Source organism: Phyllopteryx taeniolatus, chromosome 16, assembly GCF_024500385.1.
Source record: "Phyllopteryx taeniolatus isolate TA_2022b chromosome 16, UOR_Ptae_1.2, whole genome shotgun sequence".
NCBI lineage: Eukaryota > Metazoa > Chordata > Actinopteri > Syngnathiformes > Syngnathidae > Phyllopteryx > Phyllopteryx taeniolatus.
In genome coordinates, this window is record NC_084517.1 from 15,164,302 (window position 1) to 15,180,050 (window position 15,749).

Sequence of the window (15,749 nt, forward strand, 5' to 3'; positions counted from 1 at the left end):
GAGAAAAAAAGAATGCCGATCAAATATGAAGCTGTCACATAGCTACCGACAATTTCTAAAACGAGCATTCCCTTCACAATGTACAGCCGAGATCCATATAGTGACACAACAGTGGGTGGACATTAAAAAAAATGTAACTTTTTTGTTGTTGTTGTAATTAACCAAAACCAATATAAGTCCGTCTAACCATATAAGGTTCGAAATCTTAGGTTAGTCAAATGATGCGAACTTTCGGTGTTGGAAGTCTGTTTCGGTTGTCCGATCAAAGTGTTGCAAACATCAGCAACGTAGCGGACATGATGGCCGGGGTTCGGTCCGGCTCGGTCGGTCGCCACCTCCAGATGTAAAAATGCGATGGCGGCAGACGGAAACGACGGCGGTGGCGTCGGTCCGACAACATGGAAGACGTCTCGGCGTCGCGAAACGGTTAGGGTGGGGAGTGGGAAGCTTGCTGCGCGTTGACTGGAGGGAGACGGCGAGTGCGATGGAGGCGGGGGAAGAATCATCTCTGCGGGGACTGGAGCCGAGGACCGACGGCGCAGTACTGGCGATCGTTCAACCCTCCCCTTCTTCCTCCACAACGACGCCGAGAAGCAGCTAGGTAAGCCGAAGCCGAGCCACCCCCCCCACCCGCTCGGTTCGAAACGCGATACGATTGCGCCACACGAACGAGTGACTTAAATTCGCCAATTTGACCGTAAATGTTGCATTTTAATACGTGTGAAAAACGCGGCTCGGTCGACGGCCTCCCCTTTGTACTCAACCAACGACGCTGGGAAGGGGAGGACGAGGTCGGCCATAGCCGTATTTCTTATCCTCTGCGGCTGGGAGGACAGAGAGAGAGACTTGTGGAGGTAACTACATGTTAAAATGAAATTCAAGTGGTGGATTAGGACATTTCCTCCTCGTCGGATATTTATACATTTTGGGTTTCGGGGGGTAGCTCGCAGTTCTTTCCGCGCCGAGACCTCCATGCGGCAGTTGGCAGAACAGCCCGCCGCTCCTCTCGGTTAGCCATCAGGGATCTTGGTTTAATATCTCGCCGCCCTTTCTCTCTCCATTCTCTCTCCCCGACCAGCCACGGACTACCGACTACCGACTTCCTCGTCGTCGCTTTTTGGCTCGACTAAAAGGAGCCCCGCGACGCCTCAGGGTTTTGAGCCTCGTTGTCTTTTTTCTTCTTTCCCCGGCCGGCCATTTGGAGCTTGTGACGGTAGGTTTGCTCGGAAGCATGGCGGACATCGGCGCTTGTTTGTGGCGCCACGCAACCTTCGCGTCCTCCGACTTTTTGCATACTGTTAACCGAAAAACTGCTGTTTATCGATAGTTTAAGGAATTATGCCGTTTTTTTGTATCTTAAATTTTATGCCTTTTGTGGTTTATCTTTGTAGCTCCTCCAGCCTAACTACACGACGTTCATAGCCGAACTATGTATAGGAGGAACTGCATACTGATTTTATATTGTTTTAAGATTTCAAAAAAAAAAAAACGTGCTACAGGGATGTGCTTTTTGACACTACTCCACAACAAGCGTTAAAGTGGGCACTCATAAATTATAGGCTGAATTCAATTCTCCCGAAAACACTAGCGTTAAAACGAAACGCTTTTATAGTCTTGAAAATGGCCCAAAAGCCGTTATTTTTAATAGTTAATTCGGTACGGTGGGCAAATGTTCGAAGGGCTCTGGTTTCTAAAACGGTGGCCCGGTACCGAAAGGTTCGGTGTCGCTGGTTCGCCCCGCGGCTGGTGCTTATCGAGCTAACAGGTTAGCCGGACCCATCAAGGACACAACGAACAACGAGCATCCGCCATCATGGAAGCGCCGCTCGGCTACGCCTCACTGAAGAATGTACCGCGGTTTCGTTGTGGATTCTCGAATAAAACCACACACAAAAAAATAAAACTGTCTGCCACAACACACACACACAAAAAAAATAGTTATCACACACACATTGTCAATCGTAAGCGAGAACGTGTCGCCATTCTTTCTGCTTGTAGTCAAGATTTGAGTGTGGCGCGGCGGAGCTAGATCCGTGGGTGATGAGGCTCCTGTGGCGCAGTGATAGCCGCCATTGTGGCCCCGTTCGTCGGAGAGCGAAAGGAGAGACCCCGTGGTCAGCTGGTCGCCTCCAGCTGCCTCTGCGTCCACTCGCTTCCTTCCTTCCTTTGTGGATCCACCCCAAACCCCTCGGCTCCCCCACTCGAAAATCCTCCATTAGTAAGCAGGCCCAGGCGTAGAAAATGGTCGTTGTGTGTGAGGGAGAAGGTTTAGACGAAGGGAGGGGGAAAGAAGGCGAAATTCCGTGTGGGTGAAAAGTAGCTAGACGGGGAGTGGGAGCTAAACCGTTGCTACTTGTTAGCCCTCCGCGCTGTTATTTGAGATTGGGAGCAGTCACAAGCTATCGCCTGTGTGTGTGTGTCCTCAACGCTGAGCGTAAACGTTTAAGGGGCGGCGTAATGAATGTAAGCCATTATGTCGACTCTCCCGTTGGAATGCCCATTCAGATGCCGTTCCTACTTTTTTTTTTTTTGTCACTAAACGAGCTTTAAATGCTTCCAATCATGATGAGAACACTTTTTTTTTTTTTTTTTAATTCATGACTCATTTGGATAAAATTATTGCAATTCATCATTAAAGTACAGTGAACCTTGGCTATTCCATGGTGTTAGTGACCAAAGTAATGGATGTCGCCCATAATGTTTACAATTGCTTATTTTTAATAGTTTAAACCTATACCTTAATATACCAAAAACTATGATCTTAAAACACTTTATCATTTAAAAGCCCTTAAAAATAAATAATTTACAGATCATTAGATAATTTTTGACTCAGTGATACATAGATACTCTAATTTTTAATAAATACAGTATATAGCAAATGACTATCTTTAGTCTGGCTGACCAGCCTTTGACTTCTGCCACTGTCAAATGTCTATTCAAACTTTTTTCAGCATCATTTTGAGAAATCACCCATTGTGCTGTCTCTGGCATCAACCCGTGCCCGTAAGACCGCTGTTCATTGTCAAGACAGACAATGCAAGCTACTCCTTCTCTAACATGGCGCCTTAAGCTGTTTACATACTGTGCTTGGCTTTCGCTGCGGGGTAGGGTGCAGGGACTACGACGGAATGGTGAAAGGCGAGCCTGCCCATATTTGGCATTGGTTGCTCAGCGACTGAACAGGAAGTAGCCCGGTGCCTTTTTCCACTGGTTTGGGCGTAAAGTAGGCCGCAGCTCAGCCATATGTATTTTTCACTGTTACAATGGATAGCCCTGACTGCTTATAATAAGGACCAAGAAGAGATGTGATACAATTGAAGCATGTGTGGCTATGCTGTATTTTATTTCAATCTTAATTTTTTTTTAAATAAAAAAATGCTTAAACCACAAGTTTCTATCACTTTCAACCAACCTGAAACATTCAAAGTATGTGTCCCATCGATGTGCCTTCTTTACCATGTCACAGCACATTTGTCTTGTCCCAAAACTTGGGACACGAGGACACCGCAAGAATTTTTTCCCCCATGCTGGTTTCACTGTACAACTCGAATAAAATCTCTTGCTCTTGTGACTTTGAAATCACTTCACCACCATCTCTCCTTTTCGATGTGCTAAGATATGACAGCGTGTTGAATTTGGGCGCACCTACCATACACTCTTGCGTTGCAGCAGCACATTTACAATGAATGTGTTTATCAAAAGCGTGCTGTCTTGTGCTTGGTGTGAAAAGGCCTTTAAAGGGAGGTGGGCATTTGGACGCCATCTTAGGGTATTAAAGAAAATTCACAAAAACACACAGATAGGGCGTAATAGGTGTTATGTTGTTAAGTGTTAAGTTTGTGACTGGTGAATCAACTGTACTCATTAAAATACATTGTTATGGTTAATAATTTTAGTTGTTATTTTTCCAGACTAAGAAAATAATAACCCACAAATGAATGGAGACATGGAGGCAACATCCCAACACCAAGGTAGGGTTCGGCTCCCCTCTAATCCCATTTGAAGTTGTCAAGTATTACTCTATTGAAATGTTAATATGTACTATATTTAACTTTGCGCTGAAGTGTGGGCGCAGGATGACCTCCTCCAGTTGCTGGAGTCCATGAAGTTGGCACTGCCGCAGAAGGACCTGACCAAGTACAAGACTTCAGAGTCCCACCTGGACTGGCAGAAGGTGGCCTTTAACTCCTACACGGCTGAGATGTGCAAGCTGAAGTGGCAGGAGGTCTCCAAAGAGGTGACGCCACCAGGATTTATTTATTATTTTGGAACAAAGACAGTTGTGTAACTTCAATGTGTGGTTTTGTCTGATTTCCAAACAGATCCGTAAATTCCGGACCCTCACAGAGCTGATATTTGATGCTCAGGACTACATCAAGAACCCATATAAAGGGAAGAAAATAAAGGTGAGCTAAGATAACTTCTGTTGGCTTAGTTTTATAATTGGTATACAGTATGCATAAATGAGTGGTTAATTGAGCGCGCTGGTAATACAAGCAGCACCCACTTGAAAAAAAAAAAACAAGCTTTTTTTTCCACCACATACACTTTACACAGACAAATATGAGAGAAAGCAAAAACTGTCAACCTTATTGTAGGACATAGGCATTTCTGTAGGCATTACGTTGAGTTTTTGGCATAGCAGAGCTAAATATTGAGCTGAATGCTTCAATGTGTGTGGATTTGATTTGGAAAAGGTGGACAGTTAACATTTCAACATGAAGCTCATCAAAAAATTCGTGAGCAGTAAACAATTTTGATGAGTTGAAGGAGAAGGTAAGACGCAAAAGTGATGCTCTGGGATTGTGAAAATCCACAAATAAACTGCATCAAAATTGGCGGTTTATAGTCCGAACTGTGAACCTTACGCTACTCAAAACCTTCTTCTCCGTATGAATGTGACAGAAACATCCAGATTTCCCCAAGAAGCCCCTGACGCCCTACTTCCGCTTCTTCATGGAAAAGCGGGCCAAGTACGCAAAGTTGCATCCAGAAATGAGTAACTTGGATCTGACCAAGATCTTGTCCAAGAAGTACCGTGAACTCCCGGACAAAAAAAAGGTAAAAGTCAGAGGCATTTCGGGTATGGGTTGAAAAAGAAAACCAGCTTCTGAAATTGTTTTTTCACCTTGTAGAAAAAATATGTGGAGGACTTCTTAAGGGACAAAGAGGTGTTTGTGCACAGCATGATGAGGTTCAGGTGAGATCATATATTAGGACACTAGTGTCAAACTCAAGGCCCGGGGGCCAAATCCGGCTCTCCACATAATTTTATGTGCCCCATGAAAGCAAATCATTCGCGTCAGACTTTCATGATTGTTGCTGAAATCTGTACTAAATTAACGTAATCGCCATATGTTTAAAAAAAAAAAAAACATGAAAAAAATGTTGAGACATAGCAAGCATTTTTGTTTTGTTTTGTTACCAAACGCCTTTTTTGACAGTAACTTGATTGGAATGGGAGGGTTTAACAGTAACTCTTGTTTAACATTAATGGTCGCTGGAATCCAACGCCTTACTTCGGCATTATCTTGTGTATTTCGTACGGACCAACTGCACGTTCAACATTTAACGAGGGTCAATGGGAAAAGCTCGATGCCCCCTAAACCGGACGTTGTGTCATAGAAATAGACCAGAGATAAACGAATACATTTTACACATCATTAACTGTATCCTGTTTATCCCACTCTAATAGTAGATATACATATAATTTGTAATATTTTAATTAAATTTTATTTTCATCGTTTCACTTTTGTCCTTTTCAATGTGACTCAGCAGCGGTGGAGTGGTGCCATAGCATAGCGCCTTATATTGTCTAGCCGCCAATGAAACAGTTACAGTGCTGTGAACAGTATTGGGCCCCTTCTCAAATTGCATAGTTTCCGCACTCTAATGTTTAAGATCATCAAACAAATGTAAATATCAGACATTCTGTATAATGCAAGTTAACTTAAAATGCTCTTTTTAAATGTTCTTTTCATTTATTAGGGGGGGGGGGGAAACTATTCAAAGTTACCTGGCCTTATGTGACAAAGGTAATTCCCCCCTTGTTAAACCATGAATTTATTGTGGCTAATCACAATTTTTAGTTAATTTTCACTGGTCAAAGCCTAATTACCTCCAGGCCTGTTCAATAAAGAAATCACTCAAACACAGACAAAAGATCTAAAAAAGCTCCAACAAAATGACACGATCCAAAGAAATTCAAGAACGGTCGAGAAATAAAGTAATGCCTGACATCTGTCAGTCTGGAAAGGGTTACAAAAGCCATTTCTAAAGCTTTAGGATTCCAGCGAACCATAGGAAGAGCCATTATCCTCAGATCGAGAAAACATGGAACAGTGGTGAACCTTCCCAGGAGTCGCTGGCCTACAAAGATTACCCCAAGAAAACAGCAATGACTAATCCAGGAGGCCACAAAGAATTGCAGGCCTCTTGACACAACAATATGGAAGAGACTGGGCAAAAATGGTATCCATGGCAGAGTTCTAAGGCGAAAACCAACGCTGACCAAAAAGAACATAAAAGGCTCGTCTTACTTTTGTAAAAGAAATATTTGAATGATTCCCAAGAGCTTTGGGTGAATATTATACAGACTGACGAGATGAAAGTTGAGCTTTTGGGAAGGTGTGTTTCTCGTTACATCTTGCGTAAATGTAGCACAGCAAGAACATCATACCAACAGTCAAACATGATGGTGGTAGTGTTGATGGTCTTTGGCTGCTTCCTCCTTAAGGACCTGGACAACTTACTGTGATTGATGGAATCATGAATTCTCCTCTTTAACAGAAAATCCTAAAGGAGAATGTTCAGCCATCAGTTTGTGACCTCAAGCTGGAGTGCACTTGGGTTCCGCAGTAGGATAATGATCCAAAACACACCAGCAAGTCAACTTCTGAATTGCTAAAAAAACCAAAATGACGGTTTTGGAGTGGCATGGTCCAAGTCCAGACTTCAATCCAATTGAAATGCAGTGGCAGGGCCTTAAAAAGGCTGTTCATGCTTGAAAACCCTCCATTTTTGCTAAATTCAAACAATTCTACAAGGAAGAGTAGGCCAAAATATATCCACAGAGATGTGAAAGACTCATTGCCAGTTATAGAAAACCCTTGATTTCCGTTGTTGCTGCTAAGGATGCCCCAAACAGTTGTTAGGTTTAGGGGGCCATTACTTTTTCACACAGGGCCAGGTAACTTTCAATAGTTTTTTTTCCCCTTAATAAATGAAATCTCAATTTAAAAACAGTATTTTAAGTTCACTTGGGTTATATTTATCTGATATTTATATTTGATGATCTTAAACATTAAAGTGGGGAAACAGCAAAAATACAAGAATTTGAGAATGGGGCCGATACTTTTTCACGGCACTGTATATGGATTTGCAGTCATAACGACGCTCTGAGGGAAACTGTGCCAACAATGTGGCCCATGACAAAAATGAGCTTGACATCCCTGTATTAGGAGCTTGTATTTTGCTGCCTACCATGGACACAAAACTCATAGTGTTAACTTATTTTAGGGAAGAACACCCGGATCTTATGGAGAGCATGACCAAGAAAGGCTCAAATGTTCCAGAGAAAGCCAAAACGCCCCAGCAGCTGTGGTACAACCACGAAAAGAAGGCTTTTCTCAAAGGCCACCCAGACGTGAGTTGTTTATTCTTGGTTGTCCGGTCGCTTCATCTCATCGGTGTTTCTTCTCCAGGCCACCACCAAGGACATCAAGGACTGCCTCGGCAAACAATGGACGCAGTTGTCGGACAAGAAAAGACTCAAGTGGATCGCCAAGTCCCTGGAACAGCAGAAGCAGTACGAGGTGAGCACGAAGACTGGGCACGGCACACAGTATGCAGCATATCGTTCATCTTCTTGATGCAGCGTCTCGAATCGTCTTAATTTTGGGAAAATTAGGCGTTCAAAAGTATAATTTTTATTATTCCTGGATTCAGTAAGCAGCATATCATGCAGTCTTGATCAAAGAAGCAAAATACCAAGCAATTTTAACTGATTTTGGGTTCAATGGTGTAATTTCCCCCCCCCACCCCCCAGTCTGCCTTAAGCAAGGAACATAATTGATTTATGCAAAATTGGGATTCATTGTCTTAAGTGCAGCAAGGCAAAGGAGCAAGCAGCATATCATGAACCGCCTTGACTAAAGAAGCAGAAGAATTCTGGATTTGGGCGAATTTAGGTTTCACTGGTGTCACGTTTTCGTCCTGAGTGGCAAACCAGTTGGGTAAAAATTATTTGGCTGCTGTAGGGAAATAAATGTAGTCAATTCATCAAAGCGTAGCACCACAGTCCACAACCGTTTTACCAAGTCAGCCGCATCCCTAATCAATCGCAAGTGTGGCTTTTATATTTACAGGAAACAATGCGCCAGTACATCCAACAACATCCCGAGATGAACCTGACGCAGGGTGACATTGTCAGGTCCACGCTTACCAAAGCCGAGAGGCACCTGAAAGACAAATCTGACGGGCGTCCTGACAAATCTCCACCGTGAGTCACTGCCCCCCCTGCCACCTTCCCACACACCACACTACAGAAAGAGGGTACTTATAATTTTCTTTCTTTCAGGAACGGTTACTCCATGTTCTGCGCTGAGCTGATGTCCAGCATGAAGGACGTGCCCAGCACAGAGCGCATGGTGATGTGCAGCCAGCGCTGGAAGCTGCTCAAGCAGAACGAGAAGGACGCATACCAGAAGCGCTGCGAACAGGTGACGCAATATGGCCGCCTCGGACTATATCACTTCCCTTCACTTTGCTCTGAACGCATGTCTTTTTTTTTTTTTTTTTTATCTCTGCAGAGGAAGAAGGAGTATGAAATTGAGATGAACAGATTCCTCAGCGTAAGTTCCTTTCATATTATGTCAACAAATATGAACGTACAGTAGGTCTCCACAAATGCGTAAGTGGAAACCGCCATCATCCATCCCAAGTTTATCATCTCCTCACCGGGCATCTGAAATACAGTTTGATCAACCCTGAAAACTTTTAACAAAAAATAATTTACTATTTGCTCTGAAAATCTTAATTTCGTAATTAGCGTCTAGTACTTTATTGTGGGTAACATGAGGGTATTAAAAAAATGGACTAATCTCAACCATCGTATTCTTATGTCATTTTATAGACTTGTACATTGCGTCATATTTTTGTGCTCAACTAACATTAGCTTTACGAGCAAAATACACTTGTCGAAATAGACGTAAAATATGAATTCAATGTTTCATTGTTATTAGTATAGGTTATGTGTTTTCATCAGCAAAAATTAAAAAAAATGCCAAAACAATCGCAGGGCACACATAGACAAACCAGCATTCATACCTAACGACAATTTTGAGCCTTAAATTAACTCAACATGCATCTTCCTTAATTATAGTTTATATAATTTTAATATTTGTCAAGCGTATTTTCCTTTCGTCCGTTTACCATTCACTGTGACTTTTCCCAGAAATGACTTTCTTCTGCCTTCTGATTGATGAAAACTGTCTTCCGTTTAAAGTGCCTTGGCGGCATGCATTTGACTCTCTCAAAATGTCCTTTCATGGCGGACTAAGATTTTAATGATGTAAACTGGGCTTTTATTTTCTTCCCTCTCCAGAGTTTGTCTGAGGCGGAGCAGCAGAGAGTCCTGTCCGAGGAGAAGGTGGGCCCTAAGAGGGGAAACGTGGCCAACAGCCCCGCGTCCAAAAAGAAGAACTCCAAAGCTAAGGTACGGAGAGCGTAGGCATCATGGATTTTTTTTTCTTCTCCCCACGTATTTTTGAGTAGCGAACGCATTTTCTGACGTTTTCCTCCTGATCTGCAGGCCAACCCGGAGAAACCCAAGCGGCCCATCTCGGCCATGTTCATTTTCTCTGAGGAGAAGCGTCCCAAGCTGCACCAGGAACGTCCGGATCTCTCTGACAGTGAGCTTACGCGGATGCTGGCGCGCATGTGGAACGAGCTGCCGGACAAGAAGAAGGTAGGACTTGGCAAAGGGTGCTAAAAGGGGTTTTATTTATATACTTGGGCCTGAGCCACGTCCTTCTTTTGAACACAGGAAAAGTACAAACGACTGGAGGCGGTCCTGAAGGCCGAGTCAGAGAAGAAGGAGGACCGCAGTCTGCCCGACCCGCCCAAGACTGCGCAGGACATCTGGCAGCACAGTGTCATCGGAGACTACCTGGCCAAATTTAAGGTGGGTGCTCACTAGATTCAATGTTAGGCACACCTGCACACGAACAGGCAGATCTTTTAAAAAGGTTTAATTGTACAAAATGAAGGCCTTTGTTATCGTTAAAGAAAATGCATTTTAATTCTGAAATCTGGTCTTAAAAATGCCACGGAAAAGCTTAGTATATATAGAATAAAATTAAAAAATACAATTAGTTAAGTAGCTGAAAATATTATGCAATTAAGTAAATGTCAAAAATCGTTAAAAGGTAGTAAATTGACTTGTTGTCCTTGAGGGATTCAAATTAGAACAAGTTACATAATTTTATGAACTACAATAACACAATTAGAATAATTAAATATTACATTAAATTAATTCAACATTTTATTGAACTAAATAGTTCAACTTGAATTTAAATGAAAGAATTTCAAGTTAGTAAATTGACTTGAATTTCCCCTTGATGGATTAAAATTTGTACAATTCACAAAAAATGAACGAAATTAATCAAATTAAATAATGAATGACACATTTGCTTCCATTCAATTGTTAAATCAATTAAATAAATTAATAAAAAATAAATGGAAATTGCAAAAAAATTTAGTTTTTTCATTAAGATTGATGAAAGAAATTGTATATTTTTTAAAATGTATTAAATTTTTAAAATGTAATAATACTACTACTAATTTATTACACTTATTTTCATTAGAAGTGGCCTAAATGAAAATTTCTGAAATTATTAATTTGATATTAAAAGCTAATACAACCAAAATATTGGAAGTACCCCTTAGTATGAGGAATGAACATATTTTAGCATTTTTTTTTTTTTTTTTTTTTTTTCCTGCTACAGCTCTTCTATTTGATTAGTTTGTGTAGGTGAGGCTAAAATTGAGTATGGGTATGCGTTGCAGAATGACCGTCCCAAGGCTCAGAAGGCGATGGAGGCTACATGGAGCACCATGGAGAAGAAGGAAAAGATCATGTGGATTAAAAAGGCAGCAGAAGACCAGAAAAGATATGAGGTGAGACGGCGGTGCGCTGGCCTCAGCCTGGTCGCAGCTTCTGATGCGACGGCCACTCACCACCATTTTGTCTGTGGTCCACAGAGAGACCTGTGCGAAATGCGTTCGCCCGTCGCCACCGCCGTGGCCTCAGGGAAGAAGATGAAGTTCGAGGGTGAACCCAAGAAGCCCCCATCGTGAGTTCCAATCACAATTTGTAGAGTGTTTCTGTTTGCTTGAACTGACATCCTGCTTTGCTTCAGAAACGGGTACCAGAAGTTCTCTCAGGAGATGCTGTCCAACGGCGAGCTCAACCACCTGCCCATGAAGGAGAGGATGACGGAGATCGGCAGCCGCTGGCAGAGGCTGCCTCTTAAGGACAAGGACCGCTACAAAAAGATTGCTGAAGAGATGCAGAGGCAGTACAAAGTGCTGCTAGAGCAATGGCTGGCTGTGAGTGCTCTCCATACACTACACCAACTGCTGCTGCTCTTCCTAAAAAAATAATTATTATATATGTTGTGTTCTAACACTCCTTCTCTTCTCTCAGAGCGTATCTTCTCAAGTCAGGAACTCCTACAAAGAGTACAACTCTCAGGTGAGTTGTGAATTGTCAACTGCAACAGAAAATGAAAGATTTGTGCTTTATTTTGTGGTGACTTTATTCAAATGTCTGTTCACTCGATCTTCCAGAAGAGGAAAACCCCAGTGAAATCAGGAGGCCCCAAGGCAAAAGTCAAGAAATCCGTAAGTTTGCTGAAGTTATTTGCAACCATAAGAACCAGATATAACTGACACAGGCAATATTCAGGCTCTGCCGTAAAAAGATGCGGATGGTACCGTTGGAAAGCTAACCCATTATTTCCACCTCCAACGGTCCATGGCTCTCCGAACAGCCATCTGACACTTCCCAATGCCATACAAGGTTGACATTGATACCGTTGGAGCGCACCACCAGAATATGTTGGAATAAAAGTTACATTCGTCACTGTACTTTAAGCTGTAACAATCAGAGTCAAACTGAAACAGCCAAAGGCTCCCCTATGTCGTAGTTGGGCACGGGTGATCCAGTTGGCAAGCGAGCCCCTAAAAATCTGGCCATCATACTTTCATTCCTAGTCTGTATAATTTGACATTGCGTGTTTCTGTTCAAAAGTTTTTCCAAACATAATGATCCGTGGATCTCCATAACAGCCATTACATCGTGGCTTCTCTGTCGGAGACGGTCGTGGGGTGGTACCGTTGTAGAGTTCACCACCAGAAATGTGGGAAGAAGTTAAATTTGTCCTTGTATGACTTTCCGTTCATAAGTTATATCCAACTGTAACAATCCGTAAAGCACTGTAACAGCCAATATACGTAGTCAGACACAACACTCGATGTTGTAGGACACAGATGGCACCATGGGAAAGCTCACCCCTGAGTACAGGTTGAATTTGTCACTGTACGACTTTCCATTCAAAAGCTATTTCCAACAGTACCGATCTGTGCAGAATCCAAACTCTGAGACTTCCTGGCATTGTAGAATATTTTCATTGGTGCAGTTCGAAAGTCAAAGTTAAGTTCGTCGTCTTTCTGTTCCAAAATTATTTTCAATTTATTTTCAGATCCATGGAGCACCGAAATAGCCATAATCCTAATTTAGAGACTCCCCTAATGTCGTAGAAGATGGCCAGTGGTACCGTTGGAATAGCTCACCCCTAGAAATGTTGGGATAAAAGTAAAATTCTTCTCTTTATAACTTTCTGTTTAAAATTTATTTCCAACTGAAACAAACTGTGCGCAACCAAAATGGCCAGAATCCTTAAAAGTTATTTCCAACTAACGATCACTGGATCTCCAGAACAGACAAACTTGCTAACCCCTAAAAATGTGGGGCGACTTTCTGTTCAAAAGTTATTTCCAACCGTGACGGTCCGTCAACTTTGGAAATGGCTAGCAATAGGTTCACTGTTTGGCTTCCCACAGGACACTGAAGAGGATGACGACGACGATGATGATGACGACGATGATGATGACGATGATGAAAAGGACAGGGCTTCCTCTGAAGCGGCCTCTTCCAGTGAAGATGACGATGATGACGTAAGTTGCGTTACCGGCAATTAGTCGGTCACTGTACGATAAAGCAAAATGGCCAACAAAATAGCAAAGCGTGGCGTTAATCCTGTAGATTAGTCTCATGAGATTGGATGCCTTTTTTGTTTGACCTCCAAATTATGTCACTTTCAACCACTACTAAAAGTGGAGACATCACCGAAACCTCTGTGGGACATTTGACTATCAAAAAATAAAATTGCTGCTGTTTGTGTTGAAGAAGGACGATGATGAGGACGATGTGGACGACAAGGAGAACAAGTCCGAAGACAGCAGCAGCGAGTCCAACTCGGACGGCTCGTCAGACTCGGACTCTGACTGAGGGACGGTGGCGGCTGCGAGGGGGAGCGGGGGGCGTGACCGCCGTAACGACAAGACAGACCAAGCTGAGCCACGGGGGTTCATTCAGGAGGGGGGAGCTCTGCCACTGTGCCAACCCCTGCCAACACCTCCTCCATTTCACACCCCCCCCCCCCCACTTTTGTTGTTGTTCTCTTCTGCCCCTCGCTGAGTTTTAGTTGGACTCGCATCCCACTGGTTTGGCGATGTTCCGAACTGACACACGCTTTTTTTTGTTTTTTTTTAAATTTTGTTTTAATACAATGTTGCCCATTTTATTTGATTGTTCCGCAGGGACGAGCCAGGCTTCTTACAGCCAAAGAACACAACGACCGGGTGGGACACTCTTAAGCAGGAAGAAGGGGTGGGAAGGATGCGAGGGTGTTTGTACTGGAAAAATTGCACTCTTAAGAATGTTTCCTTGTTCATACTTTTTTTTCCCTCTCTCTTCTCTTTCTCTGCTTCTGATTTTATTCCGTTCAGTTCTTAAAGAGGTGGTATTTTTTCAGATATTAAAAAAAAACAAGAAGCCATGATGAATGTTTTTTGTTGTTGTTATTGTCATTGCTGGGACGTCATTTAAAATGCTGCAGTGCACATATGTTTTGAACACCCCTTTTTTTTGGATCAGATTTGGCAATTGATTGGGCACCATTTTATGAATTGAAACAGAGTTCCGTAGTTGCAACACTTGGCATCGCGCCTCCTCACAAATAGACATTTCCATGCAGTGTGTTACATTTGTAAACAAAGAAAAAAAAGATTAATGGGAGGGTGTTTAAATGCTTTTTTTTTTTTTTTTTTTTTTTTTAAAGAGGCACTGCACATTTTATTTGAGGTTCGTTGTTCATTTTCTGTCCAAACAACAAATAAACCAGTTTGTTGTGCAACATTCACGATGTTCCCTCCACAATTGTTTTATTAAAAAAAAAATATTTTATTGGCTCATTATAATGGTATTTGATGCTTGTGACCTCCCCTAAAATCTGCACTTATTAGTAGATGATGACACAAACTACATAATGAATGTACATATGAGACATTTTTGCTTGGTGATGACACACGCCATGACTGACATTAGTTACAATATTCTGTTTGTGAGGGATTGACTTGTGACTGAAGCAAAGTAAGAAGGGAGGGAAAAGCTTGTATTATTCTTGTAAATATTTTAATTTTTTATGGAGTGTTTTTGTTTTCCTCCCTGTCGCTTGGTTGTTTTGTTTTACTTTAGAGGGAGAGATGTTTAAAAAAGCAAAAAAAAAAAGCTTTACAAGTTTGTACTGCTGAACATTTGAGAAAAACAATATTGATGTTTTCTATAGCGGAGGGTGTTATTAAGATGATGTCCTTGTAGTTCCAAGTATTTGGGCAAATAAACAATCTTGAACAATTGTCTTTTGAGTATGAGGGCGTATTACTACAGACACGAGATTAAAAAAAAAAATCAAAATGAGAATAAAGCCATTTTAGTAAAAATCTTGTTTTGAGAAGATGGTGTAATATGAGACTTGAGCCTCTCTTTTTAGGTAACTATGAAAAATTTCCCGCAGAAAAGTTGTAATATGAGGGTGAAGCCATATTTTCTTAAAAGTTGTAACATCCAGAGAATGATTTTTTTTTTCAGTCTGAATATGTGGTTGATGTATTGTTAGAAAATATATAGTTTGAGGAAAAACATTTCAGAAAAAGGCATCATAGTAAGACAAAGTCATAATATGAGAATAAATATGTATTATACTGGGGGAAAAAAGTCATAATAATGAGGATTTAAAAATTTTGGCAATATGAGTGAAGCTTTGAAGAATAAAATCCAAATATTCCAAGAAGATATAATTTTCTTTGACTAAATATTAAGTAAATAAAGAAAAGCCATGTTTTTCATATTAAATTTTTTTTTTTCGAGAATAAAGCATGAGAGTGATCGTTAACTGCCTGAAGCGCTGCTCTGGCAGTCACAAGGGATGAAATAGAAATGTATTTTTGAGGAAAAAATCGATGATTAAGAATCAAGTTTAGAATCATGATTAGAGAACAAGTTCATAATATTACATATAATATTAAGATTTATTTTTTGATGAACAAATATGAGAACAAAGTCATAAAATTCTAGACAGAGTCAGAATATGATAATTTTATTGTAAAAGTATGTTTTATCTCAT

General features: G+C 41.5%; 1 protein-coding gene across 7 annotated transcripts; it reads left to right on the forward strand.

Annotated features, from left to right (window-relative positions):
• The first annotated feature begins 52 nt into the window (after positions 1–52).
• On the forward strand, positions 53–14,982 carry ubtf (upstream binding transcription factor). 7 transcript variants are annotated; one of them, XM_061749662.1, is made up of 21 exons: positions 54–601; positions 1,079–1,213; positions 3,912–3,971; positions 4,065–4,237; positions 4,323–4,406; positions 4,906–5,061; positions 5,136–5,200; positions 7,519–7,645; positions 7,704–7,814; positions 8,367–8,500; positions 8,579–8,720; positions 8,811–8,852; positions 9,605–9,715; positions 9,812–9,967; positions 10,046–10,183; positions 11,068–11,354; positions 11,421–11,610; positions 11,708–11,755; positions 11,851–11,904; positions 13,126–13,239; positions 13,472–14,982. In XM_061749662.1, the coding sequence occupies exons 3-21, from the start codon at positions 3,935–3,937 to the stop codon at positions 13,571–13,573; spliced, it is 2,271 nt and encodes a 756-aa protein (XP_061605646.1). In that variant the 5' UTR covers positions 54–601; positions 1,079–1,213; positions 3,912–3,934; the 3' UTR covers positions 13,574–14,982. The 7 variants fall into 7 exon arrangements, with proteins under 7 accessions (XP_061605648.1, XP_061605646.1, XP_061605645.1 ...); XM_061749665.1 differs by lacking the exon at positions 1,079–1,213 and having other exon boundaries at positions 57–601; positions 11,068–11,178; positions 11,263–11,354; XM_061749664.1 differs by lacking the exon at positions 1,079–1,213 and having other exon boundaries at positions 53–601; positions 13,475–14,982.
• The last annotated feature ends 767 nt before the right edge of the window (positions 14,983–15,749 follow it).